General features: G+C 35.6%; 1 protein-coding gene across 1 annotated transcript; it reads right to left on the minus strand.

Annotated features, from left to right (window-relative positions):
* Positions 1–12,032: 12,032 nt before the first annotated feature.
* Positions 12,033–14,475, minus strand: LOC111917216 (UDP-glucuronic acid decarboxylase 2). Its single transcript, XM_023912884.2, has 7 exons — positions 14,073–14,475; positions 13,559–13,857; positions 13,287–13,434; positions 13,074–13,153; positions 12,909–12,992; positions 12,651–12,818; positions 12,033–12,564 (listed from the first exon to the last, which is right to left on the minus strand). Exons 1-7 carry the CDS (start codon positions 14,344–14,346, stop codon positions 12,343–12,345), a joined length of 1,275 nt encoding a protein of 424 aa, XP_023768652.1. The 5' UTR covers positions 14,347–14,475; the 3' UTR covers positions 12,033–12,342.
* Between the last annotated feature and the right edge of the window lie 3,199 nt (positions 14,476–17,674).

Genomic DNA, 17,674 nt, shown 5'->3' on the forward strand with positions numbered 1-17,674 from the left:
TCATGATTTTCTGCTAACTATCCATATTGATGGCATCAGTCAATATATGTCTCATGTGAAGTACCGAATTATCATTCGTTACCGCCTTATGATTCTTTTATTCCTAATTGACGAGATATGACAAGTTTGTCGCAAGACATGTTTGGACATTTTTGGGGAACATGTGGTTCGTTGTAGAGAGCTTCATGGTTTCAAGTAGCGACATGATGTGGTTAGGGATGTTCTCTCTGATGCTTGTCGACCTGCTGGTATTTCCGTGAAAAAAGAAGCGTCAACTTTTTGACGAACCCGCATGATGGAACATCCACACTTAGGCCGACTGACATTTTGGTCTTTGGATAGGTATGAGGGAAACACACTTGTGTGGATTTTACAGGGGTCTCTCCTCTCGTCGGTTGAGGAGCGGGGTTTTTACAGCAGAACATGCCGCTTTGAAAGCCGTTGTGTGCAAGGTGGCAAAGCACGAGAACGCATGTATAGAAAATCAACATGTGTTTTTACCTTTTGCATTTAATACATTTGGTTTTCTCCCACCAGAGGCGGTGGAGCTCTTCAACAGAGTCTAATGGGTTATGCATTCTAATGTTATATCTCCTAGATCCATAGATGTTGTTTTCAAAAGAATTAGTTTTGCCATCTAGAAAGGGCTAGTCGCGCAACTTGTTGCCCGTTTGCCTTCCGTCGATATGTATTGACCTTTTTTATGCTTATTATGTTAATTTAAGGAATATTGTAACGCCCAAATCCCGATATGTATTTTAAATCAAATTAGTCATTTTTGCAAAGGGACTCGACGAGTTGGAGGCCCCAAACTCGTCGAGTAGGAATGTATTTTTGGACGCAGGACTTGAAGTTTACTCGACGAGTAGTCGAATAGGGCTGCCAAAGTAAAACCCTAATTTCAGGGTTTTGCACCATATTTAAGCACCTTAACCTCCAAAGGGTGGCCTCATTTGTAGCCTCCATCACTCCAAACCCTAGCCACGAAACCCTAATCCACATTTGAGTGTTCTTGAACCATTTTTGTGTGTCCTTGGTGATTTTGAAGTTTGAGAAGGAAGGAGAAGCTTGAGGATTTGAGAGGAAGCCGATAGATCCGGAAGTTAAGCTGCAATTCTGACTTATTTGAGGTATAAAGTTGATACCTTGGCTTTCCTTTACTTATATCTTCATTTAGGGTTGTATTTTGTTACTTTTGGGCCATATTGAAGTCATTTTCGGGATTTGAGTGCATCATGAGGTTTTGACTTCAGATTTAGGCACTCATGAGCTTATGAGGCTTAAAGTTGCCAGCTTTATCAAGCCTTAGCCCTTCCCCATGCCCTAGACCTCTTATATAGCTTAGTTTTGGTGTTTCTAGCTTCATGGCACCATGGATGAACGTAAAGTTAGCAACTTTACGTGGTAACTTAGTCCTAGGGGATCATATCTATGGTTTGGAAGCATTGAACTCGATTGGAAACGATTGAATGAGTTTAGCCTATGGGGGACTCGACGAGTTGTTCATACAACTCGGCGAGTTGGGTTGTGGTCCCCCAACCTACTGTGCAAACTCGTCGAGTCTAGGAGAAGACTCAGCGAGTTGGACATGGTTTTTGGGTTTTGGAAGTTTGAAGAACTCGACGAGTTCAAGGAGGAACTCGGCGAGTTGTGAGTGAAATGTCCCGAATCTGTTATGAAGAGGAACTCGACGAGTTGGATCGAGATTTCTAGGGTTTTATGGATCACAGAATTTGACGAGTTGATGGACCAACTCGGTGAGTTGAGTCAACCAGCATGTTGACTTCGACCTGGATGTTAACTTTGAATTTGATTGTTGACCAGAGTTGATCCTTAAAGGGGTTATGAGTATGTAAGGGTAATTAAAGGAGGTTTTTATGTGTAGGAGTGTGAGAGGAGTTGATCCCAAAGCCGAGGACAATTCAGCTACTACATGACATTTGAGGTGAGTTGCCTTCCAGTAGAAGTGGGTCGAAGGCACCAATGCCGACCCACTAGTAAGAGTTATAGTAGAGATGATTGTCTTTGTGATAATTATTGAGTATGTCGCTATCCGTTATGTTTTATGTGCTAGTATGCTATGATATTATGTAATAGTGGTAGGAAGGGTATGATAGACCCCAATACTGGTGATAGGGCCGAAGGGGTATGCTAACACCCGGATAAGCTAGGCAGTATATAACTTATGTGTTTATGAGCTTAAATGTTATTTGGTAGACGTAGGGGGTGAAATAGTCCCCGATACCGGTCGAAAGGATCGAAGGGGTAGGCCAACACGCCAACACCCTGATATGCTAGGCGAGGTACCGGTCGAAAGGACCGAAGGGGTACGCCAGCACCGTGATATGCCAGGCAGTTACCGGTTGAAAGAGACCGAAGGGTAGTCTAGTACCCGGATGTGTTAGACAGTATGATTATTGTATGGTATGAGGTATAATGGGGGAACTCACTAAGCTTTGTGCTTACAGTTTCGGTTTTTGTTTCAGGTTCTTCTTCTTCGAAGGGAAAGGAGTCGGCACGATAGCAGCGCATCGCACACATGGACTTCCGCACTATGTCGTTCTTTGGATTTTTACTCTGACATTATTTTCATATGATATGATTTTGAGATGGTTGACTTATGGTTTTCATGATATGAGATAACTTCATGATGTTTTCAATAATTCGTTTTATGAATTATTAAATTAAAAATAAAATTTTTGGTCTTGAAATTTGGGATGTTACAAATATGATCAACAACAAAAGTATTAATGTAACATATACACTTGCATATTATGATTTAATGCATATGTACAAAAAAATTTAGAACATAGAAGCATGATTTTTCGGCTAAATTAATTCATATTTTTTGTGTTACATGTTACAACATATCACATTGAAATCGTCTACTAAAACCCGGTACATGTAAATCATTTATCGGTTGATCCCACATTTAAAGCCCGTTTCTAGTACTATAAAAGGAAAGTTTTTGTATTCTACGTGAATATATTGAGGTGAGAAATTGGTAGTTTGACCAACAAGATAACACAAACGAACAAAGTAAAAAACAAGCAGATTTTTGGACATCATTTCCAGAACAATAACAGGTACAGTAAAGGTAATGTACAATTGTTATTGTGGTACTATCTATGAATATAATGGTAAGGTATAAGGTTATGTAACATATCTATGGATATTTTGAATTGATGGCAAACCGTAGGTAGGATGAGGACCAATGTCTTCATTCAAACTATATATAATCAGTAGACGAATACCCACACGTTGCGTAGAATTATAAATATATAATTGATATCTTTAAAAATATATGTTTTTAAAAGATAACAATGACGTTGTTAACTTTCATATAATAATTTTTATATTAATTTGATATAAATCATTACTTATTTTGGAATATACAATAATGTAGACATCTTTTAAAACTATAAAATTCCAGCCATTTTGTAACATCCCAAAAATACAGTCCAAAAATTTCATTTTTAATTTTTGAATAAAACCATAGTAACCCAAATCATCTCATAAAAACATAAGTGATAGTATCTAAAAACATCATATCAAAACACTGTATCAAAATCACATGTCCAAACATCAAAGTAAATCGTCCCAAACTAAGCGTTGTGGTGTGTGCAATGCAGTCATCCCGAGCTCTTCCCCTTACTAGCGGAAGTACCTGAAACCAAAACTGAAAATTGTAAGCACGAAGCTTAGTGAGTCTCCCCAAACTACCACATACCATACACATAATCATGTTACGAGGAGATACGGGACCCGTCCACACTCAAGGAGATACGATCCCCGCCCACATTCCGCTAACTAGGAGATACGGGCCCCGCCCACACTCCGCTGACTACGAGATACAGGCCCCACCCATACACGGCTAACTAGGAGATATGGGCCCTGCCCACACTCTGCTAACTACGAGATACGGGCCTCGCCCACACTCAACTAACTATGATATACGGGCTCCGCCCACACTCAGCTACTAAGCATGCATACAAGTATCACACAGACAACAAGTATAATCAAATCTATCAATCAGTCATATATCGATACTCAAATAATGCTATGAGATATTGGCCTTGCCCACACTCGACTATCTATGAGATACGAGCCTCGCCCACACTCAGCTACTAATCAAAACATATACGGGCCGACCTTGGTGCCTTCGACCTATTCAAACCATGATGAAACTCACCTCGCAAAGCTGACTGTGAAATTTCACGGTAAGGAATCTCTAACGGCTGCTCCAACGACTCTCCGACTATCATTATCATAATAACACTTAGTCAAAACCCAATAATCCTTCTTAGGGTAAAATGACCATTTTACCCCTGGTCAAAGTTGACATTCTGGTCAAAGTCAAAGTCAACACTCTGAGTTGACTCAACTCGTTGAATCATCCCCCTGACTGAGTTTCCTAGCTACTTGTAGTCGTGATAAAGCGAGTCAACTCGTCGAGTCCCTCCTCAGACTCGTCAAGTTCTACCCTATTCAGAATCGGAACAAATCAACTCAGCTCGTCGAGTTCCTCAGTCTTTTGGGCCATCTTAGTGGATTAAGCCCCTACTCTTCAGAATTTCAGATCTAAGCTTCATACTTCTCATATACACTTAAAATGTCATTTTAAGGGTAAAGTTTCCAACTTTACCCATTAATACCTTTACTTAATGGGTTTAGCTCTAACCTTAACTCGTTAGGAACTAGATCTTGATCCTAAAGCCATCAATACTCTAAACCAAGACATATAAACTGAGATATGGACCCTAGACACTACATGAACACGTAAAGTTTCCACCTTTCCCTCCATTGCATGGAATTTTGGAGCTTAAAAGGCCAAAATGACATCTTATGGCTTGCATGAGGGCTTCAATGGCCATAAACTTTGCACCTTTATGCCATGAAAGCCCTCCATGGTTCCAGATCTGATGATATACTCACTTGGGACGTCCATATCCCAAAGATCATGCTTCTTGGACCAAAACCCAATAAAATGATAATAAAGAGATCTAAGAAGTTACTAAGCAAGTTTGAGACTTGCTTACCAGAAAATGAAGAGAAAGAAATGAAGTCTTTGGATCTACTAGCTTCTTCTTGAATCCCCAAGCTTATCCTTCCTTCACAAGCTTCAACACACACAAAGTTTCACTAAAAAATGGCTCACAAGCTCACAAATGCATTAGGGTTTCTGAATCTAGGGTTTGGGACTTGAAGGCTGGAAATGAGGCTAGCATGTGAGGATTAAGATGCTTAAATAGGGTGCAAAACCCCGAAATTAGGGTTTCATTCTAGCAGCCCTACTCGTCGAGTTGAGGGCTCTCAACTCGTCGACTAGGTTACTTAAAAACCCGCGTCTCTTCTGATCTCTACTCGACGCGTTTGGGGCTACCAACTCGTCAAGTTGCTCTACAAAGATGAATAAATTTTAATTTAAATGCGTACCAGAAACCAGGCTTTGCACATCTAAATGACATCTACATATGAGTTACTTATGAATAAAATTAAATATAATATATAGTTTAATGATATTTATACTAGTTATAATTAATTAATTTTAAAAGAAATTATTCGCTTAACATTTTAATTTATATCATTGTAATTATTTAAAACATCAAACATTGTTTTTGTTAATATTTGTAACAATATAATTTTTGTATATAATATTACTTTTAACTATTGTTGTTGTAAGCTATATTTAAGCTACTAATGTTGAAAATCTTCATTATTATAAAAATAGTTTTAGGATTTTTTTTAAGCTAATTTGGGATTATAGTTTAATTTCTATCATTGTAATTATTTAAAACATCAAACATTGTTTTTGTTAATATATGTAACAATATAATTTTTGTATATAATATTACTTTTAACTATTGTTGTTGTAAGCTATATTTAAGCTACTAATGTTGAAAATCTTCATTATTATAAAAATAGTTTTAAGATTTTTTTAAAGCTAATTTGGGATTATAGTTTAGGTTTATAAAAATAGTTTTAGGATTTTTTTTAAAGTTAATTTGGGATTATAGTTTAGGTGTTACATTTAACACTATAATTTATAACTTTTAACTATTTACAAAATAATTTTTAACACTAAAATTTATAAACTTTTAATAATTTACAAAATAATTTTTGGATTTTCTTTGAAGTTTAATTAATTTTTTTTTATATCTAAATTACCCTTTTACGTTATAATTAAATTCGTAGTTTAAGTATTTTATAAAAACTATTTCAAAGTTATGAGTTTTAAATGACTATGATTCAAATACAACAACATATACAAAGTAATAAGTTAAGTATAATATGTTTAAAGTTAAATACATAATTTATAAGTATAAGTAAAAGATGTTATTTTAATATTGAAGTTAAGTTAATTTGAGATTATAATTTTGTTTGCATTTGTTTAACATTATTAACCGATTTATAATCAATATTATAAAGAAATTAAAAAGTCACGGGAGTTTCAAATGAACGTGGTAAAAGGAAAAATGTCTCTTTTATAGTATAGTATAGATATAGATAAATAACACACACTATGTTACATATTTCAATTTTGAGGATGCCTTATTTATTTATTTTATCTCGGTTTATTGATTTTGTTTCAATTGCCTTTTTAAAAGGTTATATGTTATCAGGTAGCCTCCTGGTTACCATCTTCTATGTTGGCACTATGCACAAATGGGGCATGCTAAGATGAGATTTTCTGATGACATGATGCTAACATGTCATGTTAAGGTGCTTTCTGATAATGTGGCGTTTAAAGGATGATGAAATTGAAAAAAAAAATCGTCATAAGAGGAAGGTAACTTAAACATCTAGAAATTGAGTTAAAATTTTTGTAAGTAAATCATTATATTGTGTATCAACTTAACATGTGTAAGTATTATTTTAGGTGTCATACTTAATTAAGAAGAGTGGATGGATTATAAAAAGAGTGCAAGGTATATGATTAATCCCTATTAGCATTTAATATTAGCATGGACTAATGATGTACACTTTATGAGGATTAGGATTAATAACATTAGTAGGAAACCTTAAATGTAAGCATTCTTCTCACTAGAGTAAAGTTAGCACAAAATTGAATGAAGGGTTAAAAGTGCTAAGTACAGAATAATTATAAAGACTTAGATATAGGGTCTTTCGATATATGTTTGGGTTTCATTTAGGAATAAAACAAATTTGATAAAGAACATAGGATAGAGAAAGACTTCATTCGATTATTAATAAACTCATTTCCATTATCAGAACAAACAACTTTAATTTTAACACCAAATTGATTTAGCAAATTTTTTGAAAAAGACATAAAACAATCAAAAACTTCTTCTTTTGTTTGTAAAAGAAAAATCCAAGTGGCCCTTATAAAGTAATCCATAATAGTCAAAAGACAAAACTGTAAAATTGATCCATGTGGTATTAAATTTTTTTTAGGTAGGGTCCAATAAGTTATTAACTTGCATGGAATGTCCAAAATCAAGATTTTTCTGTCATTTTTGTCCTAAAATTAAAAAATTTCCATGAATTTGATCCAAGGAGCACTTGAATTGACTATTTTAACCTTTTAATTTCTTTTTTGTATTTTTTTTATATTTTTTACTTTTTTAATATTAATGCAAAAAAAGGAAATTATGAAGGCCCATCCATCACTCACTCGTCCCTTTTTCTCTCTCTCTCTCTCACTCTCTCCCCCTTGTACATACACACTCATACATACAACAACCTCACCATTTCCTCTTTAACATCCTTGTTCCTCACTAAATGGAAATCAAACACCTCCGTCGTCCACTCCTCCTTGACTACCGACCGCACCCACCATTGCAAATCCACCGCCCCACCGTACCCAATCCCACCAAGCTCAACAATCGCCATACATTTCACGGTCAAAAGCTCCAACCTCGTCGTCGACATTTCCCCCTCGTTTACTCAACCTCCTGAGGATTGAACCCCACTGCCGGTGAATACATCTCCGATGAAATGTCATCCCCTTCAGCAACCCACCACCCCATTATCTTATCCCTGAATCGATCTCAAAGGAACCCAAATCGATGCTGATTTTTCCGGCGAATTTGAGTCGCGTACCCCTTTCCCTTCAATCGACTAGCAGTCGTCAACCCTTTCACCTATGTTTTAAATGTTTGTTTTCTCAGATCCCCAATAAAAAGCGATTTCACCCTTTATAAGCAATATCCAAGTAGAAACCCTCATCGAGTTCGAAGATGAATCTGAATGGCGACGAAAGCCACTTGAAGACATTTGGAACCTTTTATTTTGGAGAAAATTGATAGCTTAAGATCGATTCTGGAAAGATTTATCTAAGTTGATTGTTGTGTGTCTATGTGTGTATTTTAAGCTCACAAGGTGTATGTGTGTGATATATTTATGTTGTTGAGTTGCAGATCCACTATGTGTGTTTTTTAAAATTTCTAGTGAGTATATATAGTTTTATTATAGAGGAAGAACAACTGATGAAGAAGATGATGGATGGAGAGAGAGAGAGAGAGAGAGAGAGATGGGGTGTTACCGATGGGATGGGGTAGGGGTGGGTTTTTATTTTTTTAGTTTTTTTATAATTAATGAAATACTAAAATAAATAAGGCAAATATAAAAGAGAATTAATAAGGGCAGAATATTCTGTTTAATTTATCATGGACCAAATTCACAAAAAAAAAATCTTGATTTTGGACTATCAATGCAAGTTGAAAACTTTTTGGACCCTATCCAAAGTTTTTTGAATACCATAGGGACCAATTTTGCAATCTTGTCTAGTCAGAAAGTACTTAAAACCTACGATTGTTGCAACCCTATAAGGTCCCCAAACATCTAGAAAAAATTAACTCGCCCAATTTAGTTGTGTTATGTTGACTTAATAAAACATACTCCCAAGTTTGTTTAGCTTTATGAAAAAAAAAAACACAATGAGGCAAAGTATCATTTCCAAGTTTCAATTTTTCCTTTAAAGAGTTTAAAGCTTGATTATCAGGGTGACCAAGATGACTATGCCAAGTAAGTTTTAAAACACAACATTTAGAACCAGATATGTTAACAAGAATACACGAGGGCAAACAGTCAAGATAATATAGACCCAGATTCTCTACCATTCTCCACCATCTTCTTTGACAGTGAATCCTGGATTTTACAATTATGTTCAGTGAAAACAACCTCATAATCACTCTCTTTACAAATCATGTGAACAGATAAAAGGTTTACATTAAAATCAGGGGCAACAAACACATCAAAGAAAGTAAGATGTGTAGACAACTATAAATTTCTAATTTTATTAATTTGAGCAGATGAACCATTAGGATGTTTAACAAGAAGATTGAGTTTGGATACATCCATAGTATCACTAAGATGAGACTTAGAGGCAATCATATGTTAAATAGCTCTTGAGTCAACAATCCTACTTTGAGAGGACTGAGAACTAATAGATGAATTAAAACACTAAAATATAGGAATACCTGCCATATTAGCAATAGCAATGACATCCTTAGTTGTAGAACTCTCATTAATGAGACAAGAAACTTGTTATATTGCTCACTAGTCAGATAGTGAGCATCATTTCCATTACTTGACCTAGAAGAACTAGAAGATGTACTACCAGAATTAACAAAAGAAGAATTCACAGCAAAAGATTTACTTTGATTATTCTAATTATTGAATTCATTTATGGGTTTAAAGTCTTTAGGATAACCTATAAACTTATAACAACTTTCAATTAAATGGCCTTTAAGCCCACAATGTTTACATTGTAACCCTTCATTCGTAGACCTACTTTGATTTTGACCCCTCTAAAAATCATTCACTTTACTGTTAAACATAGAAGCTTGAGTTTTAGAAGAACTACCAGATACAAGAGATCCATTCTTTTAGTGTGACTTTTCTCTAGAAAGAATTGAAAAAACGGTTTTAACATTTAGTAGAGGTTCCATTAAAAGTATATGACTCTTAACTTGATTATAAACATCATCAAGATGACTAAGAAAGTACATTAGTTTCATTAGTTTAGAATGATCATTAAACTTTGTAACAGCTTCACAAACACATTCATGTAAACTAGTTAAACCATCAAGTTCTTTCTAAAGAGCTTCATGTTTGTTAAAATAATATGAAATGGATGAATCATTTTGCTTTAAAGAATTTATTTGTTGATTAATATTAAAAACAACTGAGCCATCTTCTTTATTATAGGTTTCAAACAACTCATTCTAGATATCCTCAACTTTTACAGAATAAGCATGACCCGCATATATAGACTCAGAAATTGATCCTAATATCCAAGAACACACGACAACATTGGCACGTTCCCATTTAGAACTCTTAGATGAATCAACTTTTTCTAATTTAAGAGTTCCATCTACTAACCCTAGTTTATTACAGTTCTTTAAGACCTTTTATCATAACATTACGCCACAATCGATAATTTCCATTCCAGTTAACTTTATAGTGATGATAGAGGTTACGACATTATCAGAATGATGTATATACAAGGGATCATCAAAGTCAACATGACTATCCTTACCACTACTACCAGGAGTTTCACCAGTCATGGTAAACAAATAAAAAATAACCAGATAAAGAAATCAAGCTAGCACACAAATAACAAACAAGAAAAGAAATCAGACAGTTGTGTTGACTTAAAGTCCAGATGGTCACCATGTTTATTGGGGCCCAATACAATAAACACATAGTCGAGAAAACAACACAAAGTGATGAATAGTAACTTGTGTACTCAAGATAACCAGGATCTCCCACAATTATAGCTAGAAAAGCAGTGGAATGGAATAAGAATACGCTCACAGAGCAAGTTAGCAAAAGAAGAACTCATATCGACTCCCGTTACTCCGTTCCCTGCAAGAGTTAACGATGATGAAGCCCGTTCTCAAAAGAGTTATTTCAAAGTTGAAGGATTGGCCGATCAAGGAGTTGACGAAGATGAAGTCTGTCAAACGAAGAGACAAAGTCCGTGAAGCAAAGAACACCAAGAGAGGACAAATCTGCAAGAACAAACAAGAAATTCGCAGCACCAGGGTCTTACGAGATAACAAAGAAAAAAAACTTTTTCAATTGGAAGAAATTCCCCAGGAAACCTTATATCAAAACAAGAACCCAAGATTTTCATACACTACGTCAATAAACTAGAGATTTCAACAGAAATCACCAAGGTTAACCGATCTATGAAGATCTACAAGGATCTAAACAACAGAAAACAAAGGATCTAAAAGAACAAAGCAAAGATACCTTTCGAGTCTGACGAGCACAAGAACAGATCAGTTAGTGAAGGAAACTCCAAGCCACCATGATTTTGATACCATGTTAAAAAGTATAGAAATAATCTTTTGCGAACATCAACAATTCTTATATCATTTAATGATAAAAAACCAGAAAGTTTTCATGTATATACAAATGAAACCTCACTACAAATACTTATTCTACTCTCTGACATATCACTCAACCAAATCTAAAACGGATTATCAAGAAAAAACATCAAAATATTGATGAACCCTAACTTGTGTGATATGAACAAAACGAGAGAGTCACAGAGAAAGGTGTATGTGTAACCGAAAAAATAAATCTCTCACTCTAAAATGCAGCTGCCCTTTTTTTATATTACAGGGTCCAAATTATGGGTCAAATCCCAGAATCCACGTGTCAAATTTTGTACAAGATTGACAAAAAACGAGCCGCAACCCAAAAGAAATCCATAATAATAGAAACTATTCTTCGAACCAAATCAATAACAAAGAGTACCACAATAATGAATAAATAAATACAAAACTAATCCAGAAGAAATAAATAATGGATGTTAAAAATCAATTAATATTTTCAAACAGAAGTTAACACCACGATGCCACTTTTGTATCCCATGTGTATGTCACTTGCAAATTCTTGAAATCAGTGTCCCAAGTTTAGTGGAAAAGGTAACAGAGAATATGGCAATCTTGATAAAAAAAAAAGCTATATACTAAGCTTTTTATTCACGTATTTTAATCAAATTCGCGAGATATTATAAGTATACAATTACAATACACAATATATAAATACAAAAATACGTAAAGTTTTCAGGTATTTCATTTTAACATTATTCAATATCCCTATACAGTACACAATAAATATCTCTCTCAGCCACCATATTACAACAACCAACCAACCATCAAATTTAACACTATTTTTTATAAGGTCCAATTTTAACAGCAAATATAAAGGCGAATTATGAAGGCCTTTGTTGATTTGAATTCAAATACCATTTTAGTGCTAAACAATCACTTATATATTCTTTTTTAGTGATAAATTTATTCTTGGAGAAAGTCTGCCTGACTTCCTAATTAACCTAATTAAATAACCTAAACAAACACAAAGTTAAAACGTACTCATACTGCTACCACCTTCTTTGAGGTCGCCAAATATGCGTTGTCGGAAATCCGATACCATCAGAGGAAGTCCTTCCCGGAGTGTCACCGACGGCTGCCACCCAAGAAGCTCTTTAGCTCTTGAAATGTCAGGCTTCCTCTTGTGTGGATCGTCTTCTGTATTTGGCCTGAACTCTATCTTTGCATTTGGGTCGATCGTATCTTGCACCACCTGACACAAATTCACATCGCTTTCTTGAATTAAACCCTTCAAAAGTTTATATATATAAAAAATGATGGCGTTTTAGCTAGGGTTACCTTGGCGAGTTCGAGCATGGTGAATTCACCAGGGTTGCCGAGATTAAAAGGTCCAACATGTTCTCCTTCCATTAGCCTCATTAATCCATCCACCAGGTCGGACACGTATTGGAAGCTCCTCGTTTGCATTCCATCTCCATAAACAGTCAACGGTTGTTTCCTCAAGGCCTTAATTATATTGATCGATGCACCAATATTAATTTGTGTGTTTTTCCAAATTAACAATCACAATTTGTTAATTAATAATTAAACGTCTACCTGAGCGACGAAATTGCTGACAACACGTCCATCGTCAAGGCACATCCGTGGTCCATAAGTGTTGAAAATTCTAGCAATCCTAACCTGCAAAAGATATTATCAAAAGTTGTACGTTGTTTTCCATGATGCTTAATTACAGTAAAATGGAAAACCATATATGGGAACCTCGGTGTTAAGCCCTCTATGATAATCCATGGTGAGGGTCTCTGCAACTCGCTTTCCTTCGTCGTAACAGCTCCTAACACCTGCATGCATCCATGGAAAACAATATGTATTAATTAATCCGAACGAAGAAGATAAAAGATTAATTGGTTTAATTAATTCAGATATAAGCTAATTAATTGATCTATGCTAGCTGGAATTAATTAATTAACTCACCAATGGGATTAACGTTGCCCCAATAGGTCTCGACTTGAGGGTGTTCAAGGGGATCACCATAGACCTCGCTTGTACTCGTTAACAAGAATCGTGCATTGATCCTCTTTGCGAGTCCTAACATGTTCAACGTTCCCACCACATTTGTCTTGTGATATCTCAATCTCCGTCAAGGATCGATTAATTTCTAACAAACACAATTAAAGTTCTAGATCGATGTCATAAATTTCATATATACAGATTAGCCTGGAAGAAAATAAAGTTATAAAGGATATGATTGTTTTGACGGGGTTGTATTTGTAATGTACGGGGGAAGCGGGGCAAGCAAGATGATAGATTTGATCGACTTCTAACAAGATGGGTTCAACCACATCATGACGGATGAGCTCGAACCTAGGGTTCCTAAGATGATGGAGTACGTTGTCTTTCCGGCCTGTAAAGAAGTTGTCGACTACGATAACATTGTCCCCACGCGCCATCAGTCGATCCACCAGATGGCTTCCGACGAACCCTGATCCACCCGTCACTAACACCCTCAAACTCTTCGACTTCAATCCAAGAGGAATCCTCGCACCTGTACAATATCAAATATATATCAAAGGGAGGAATAAGTTCGTAAAAGGTTTTTGCGTTGATTCCAGTTGAGATTTATTAGTCTTATCGAGTCCATATTTGCACATAATGGATCGACTGCAACTAAAATCGTATTGAAATTTGTTTATAACAAAAACCCTAAAAGGATGAATATGTAAATATAATAAAAAATGAATTAGTGATTTGGCTACGGACCCGCCGCATTGACGAGATCGAAATTGCGTGTGGGGAGTTCATAGGCTATCCGACGGGGTACGGAAGTCGACACGGCAACCTGAAACGATGCAGAGATCGGTTCAGACTGCGACGACGACGGAATGACGACGACATTGGATATCAGAGCTACAATGGTTATTCCGATGAGCACAAACAGCAGCCGTTGTTCTCCAAACATGTACCGAACTGAATCCTTTATCGAAAATCTGGCAGGATTGATCTGGCCTTCGTTTTGAATCCTTTCTGGATTCATATTTCGATTTTTTTTATTTGATGATTATGATCGGGAATAATGAGAGAATCTGTATAATTGGGCAAATCGAAAGGGAGAATTTGTCGGGAAGGATGGAAAGAGAGAGAGAACGAGGCATGATTTCATACATGCGTAGATCTTCTGCTTTACGTGAGAGAGGCTCAAACTGAGGGAGGTTCGAAATAGACGGTGCATAATTTGTAATATTATTATCACATAAAAATAAGACCACCCTATTCTTGTCACCATTTTCTAGCCCAAGTTTCGGAGGCCTAAAATACTACTAATAAAAAATGGTTAATTGAATATTTATGTAACAAAATTTAATTGTCTCTATTTATGTAATTGTGTTATTTTATATACAAAACATATAACAGTATTTTAAAATAGATCTGAATCATGCAACTAGCGAATCTAGTTATTAAAATTTTAATCGACGTTATCTTTCAATTTTAAAGTCATATCTATTTTTTTTTAACAACAAAAAATTTATTAAAGCAACACAAACAAGATGCTAGTGAGCATTATCAGAATTACAAGGCCAATTGAGACTGATGTTCTAGCTATGCCATGACCAAAATCTATCTTTCCTAATTCTACTTTTTATCCCAATAAATGGAATTACAATTCATAACCATGTCCTTGAAAATCTTGTTCCTATAACCTCATAAAACTCATATGAAAGCCAACATAATCACTCCTAAGTTTGTTGCTTTTATCCTTCTTCTGAATAGTTTGGAACATATCTTCAACGATAACATTTTCAGTTGGAAACTCATGACTCCACAAATTAAGATGAGCGATAACTTCTTTAGCCGTCGAACACCAGGTAACCAGGTGGTTCTTCGTCTCCTCATAACTATGGCACAAATGACATGTGTGAATCTGATTTGAGAACTTCTCACTGCCAAATTCGACAAGGTTGGTAAATGATCCAACCTTGTTCTCCAAAACAATAAATTTGCTCTATTGAGAGTTGACTTGTACCAGTAAGTATGAAAATCCAAACGTTCAAGAGTGTGACAGTCTATAAGCTTTCTGATGGAAGAAACCGTGAATTTCCCGTCATCTTCAAGGCCTCACTCCCAGCCTTCATCAGTTCTGTAAATCATGTTTTTAAGATCTATATTTTCGAGGTTAAGAGCTTTGTTGATGTTGTTGGTCGTCCCCCATGTCTCTCGTCTGTCTGGAGCCGACCGAAAAAACCCAAGTTTCCCATTCGGGTCGTTAATGGATTTTACCATATCGTGCCATAGAGATCTTTCTTTTTTAAACCGCCACCACCATTTTGAGAGGAGGATTAGGTTAAGTAATTGAAGGCTTCCGATTCCAAGGCCGCTATTAATATTCGAGTTTAAGACCTTCTTCCACGCAACCCATGCGATTTTTTTTATCCGGTTCACCCCCACAAAAGAAATTACACCAAATGCTTTCTAGTTTATTGATGACTTTTGCAGGAGCCTTGTAGAGCGAGAACATGTATGATCCCAAGTTTCATAGAGCTGCTTTACAAAGCACTAATCTTCATACAAAAGAGAGACGACGGGTTTTCCAGTTTGAGAGATTATTTTGAAACTTTTCAATTAGAACTCTCCAGTTTGACATTCTCGACATACCTCCACCAACCAGCATTCCAAGGTAGTAGAAAGAGAGAGTCCCTTCCTCACACCCTGAAAAGATAACCATATTAATCACCTCTTCCTTATGCACACCAATACCCATAATTCAACACTTGCCACTTGGCGATGTTGATCTTTAAACCAGAGAAAATATGAAAACATCTCAAAAGCCTCATACGATTTAAGGCGTTCACTTTATTCCATTCTCCAAAGAAAAGAGTATCGTCCACAAACTGTAAGATCAAAAGATTAGGACCGTTGTTGGTAAGATTCATGCATTTGTAAAGGCCTTTGTCCAAAGTTTCTGCTACATACCTACTTATGTGAACAATCAACGTGTATTATTTTCCATTTCAATCCTCCTCTAAAACAAGCAAGATATATGATTCAAATATTCAATATATTTGATCATGTTTGAGGTTGATGATACGTAAATAATTTAGCCATCATCGTCATTCAAGGGATTTAATACTTATATTTCTCTGCTCTTCTTTGTGATGTCTTCTATGTCATTCTTATCCATACTCTATCTTTTATTTACTCACGATTTCAGTAATCAATTAGCACAATGGTTAGAGGCAATTGGTTCATTTAGAATCTAGAATCATCTGTTAACTTGAAGATAGGCTATATATCTTGGAGACAACAGGAGACACAAAGTTATATATAGAAGAGAGAAATTTACACAACACTAACTTGTGTATATTGATGCAGGAAAAATAGAGAACAAAAATCTACCATATAGGCTTACAAAGGAAATCATAAAATAAGTTTAAAATAACTGACCACCAAACTAGGAAACAGAAAACAACTACCCACTAAACAAAGACTTATTCAACAAAGGGAAATAACATAAACTACCATAGAATCCTTTTCACATCCATCTATGACACGAAGACTAGGGAAGAACAGTAATTGTGTTACCAAGTCAATACTCCCTCTCAACACAAGCTTCCATCATACCCATTTTGTCACAGAACTCAACTAGCTTCTTACTAGCCAAGCTTTTAGTAAATGAGTCTGCAACTTGGTTTTCTGTCTTTACATACTTCAAATAAATCTCACCTTTTAGAACTTTTTCATGGATCAAATGATAGTGAAGTTCAATGTGTTTGGTTCGGGCATGAAAAGTGGGATTTTGAACAAGATGTATGGAAGACATATTATCACAAAAAATCAGAATGATATAATCAACCACCTGGTTCAAATATTGAAGGAGCTGCACAAGCCACACACATTCTTGATTTGTCATGGCTGCAGCAAGATAATTTTCCTACATAGTGGAAAGGGTGACAGTAGATTGACGTTAGCTACACCATGAAATTACAATCAAAACCAACATTAAAACTTAATCGGTGGTTGAACGATGAGTGTTTACATCACCTGCATAATCAACATCACAATAACTTGATATTTTGCAGTCTTTCCCCCTCTTGAACCTAACTCCATAGTTAAAGGTTGTTTTGATGTGCCTCAATACCTTACGAATTGCATCGATATGAGGCTTCCTAGTATTTTGCATATACCTACTCGAAACACCAATAAAAAAAATGCTATATTATGTTTTGTTATAGTGAGATAGATGAGGTTTCCCACAATCTTTCTGTACATCATGGTAACTTTTAGTTCTCTTCTTATATTGGCACATAGTTTCACGTGAGAATCCATAGGTGTCATAGCATCTTCACACTCTAGCATTCCAAACTTCT

Source organism: Lactuca sativa, chromosome 3 (assembly GCF_002870075.4).
Source record: "Lactuca sativa cultivar Salinas chromosome 3, Lsat_Salinas_v11, whole genome shotgun sequence".
In the NCBI taxonomy this organism is placed as follows: Eukaryota; Viridiplantae; Streptophyta; class Magnoliopsida; order Asterales; family Asteraceae; genus Lactuca; species Lactuca sativa.

What these genes read in the sequence shown, in the direction of transcription:
- LOC111917216 (XM_023912884.2), bottom strand. Translation starts at nt 14,346, where the DNA reads ATGAATCCAGAAAGGATTCAAAACGAAGGCCAGATCAATCCTGCCAGA. An exon ending in ATAGAGGGCTTAACACCGAG is followed by an intron (nt 12,993 to 13,073) that starts GTTCCCATATAT and finishes TATCTTTTGCAG; the next exon opens with GTTAGGATTGCTAGAATTTT. An exon ending in TCAGCAATTTCGTCGCTCAG is followed by an intron (nt 12,819 to 12,908) that starts GTAGACGTTTAA and finishes AATATAATTAAG; the next exon opens with GCCTTGAGGAAACAACCGTT.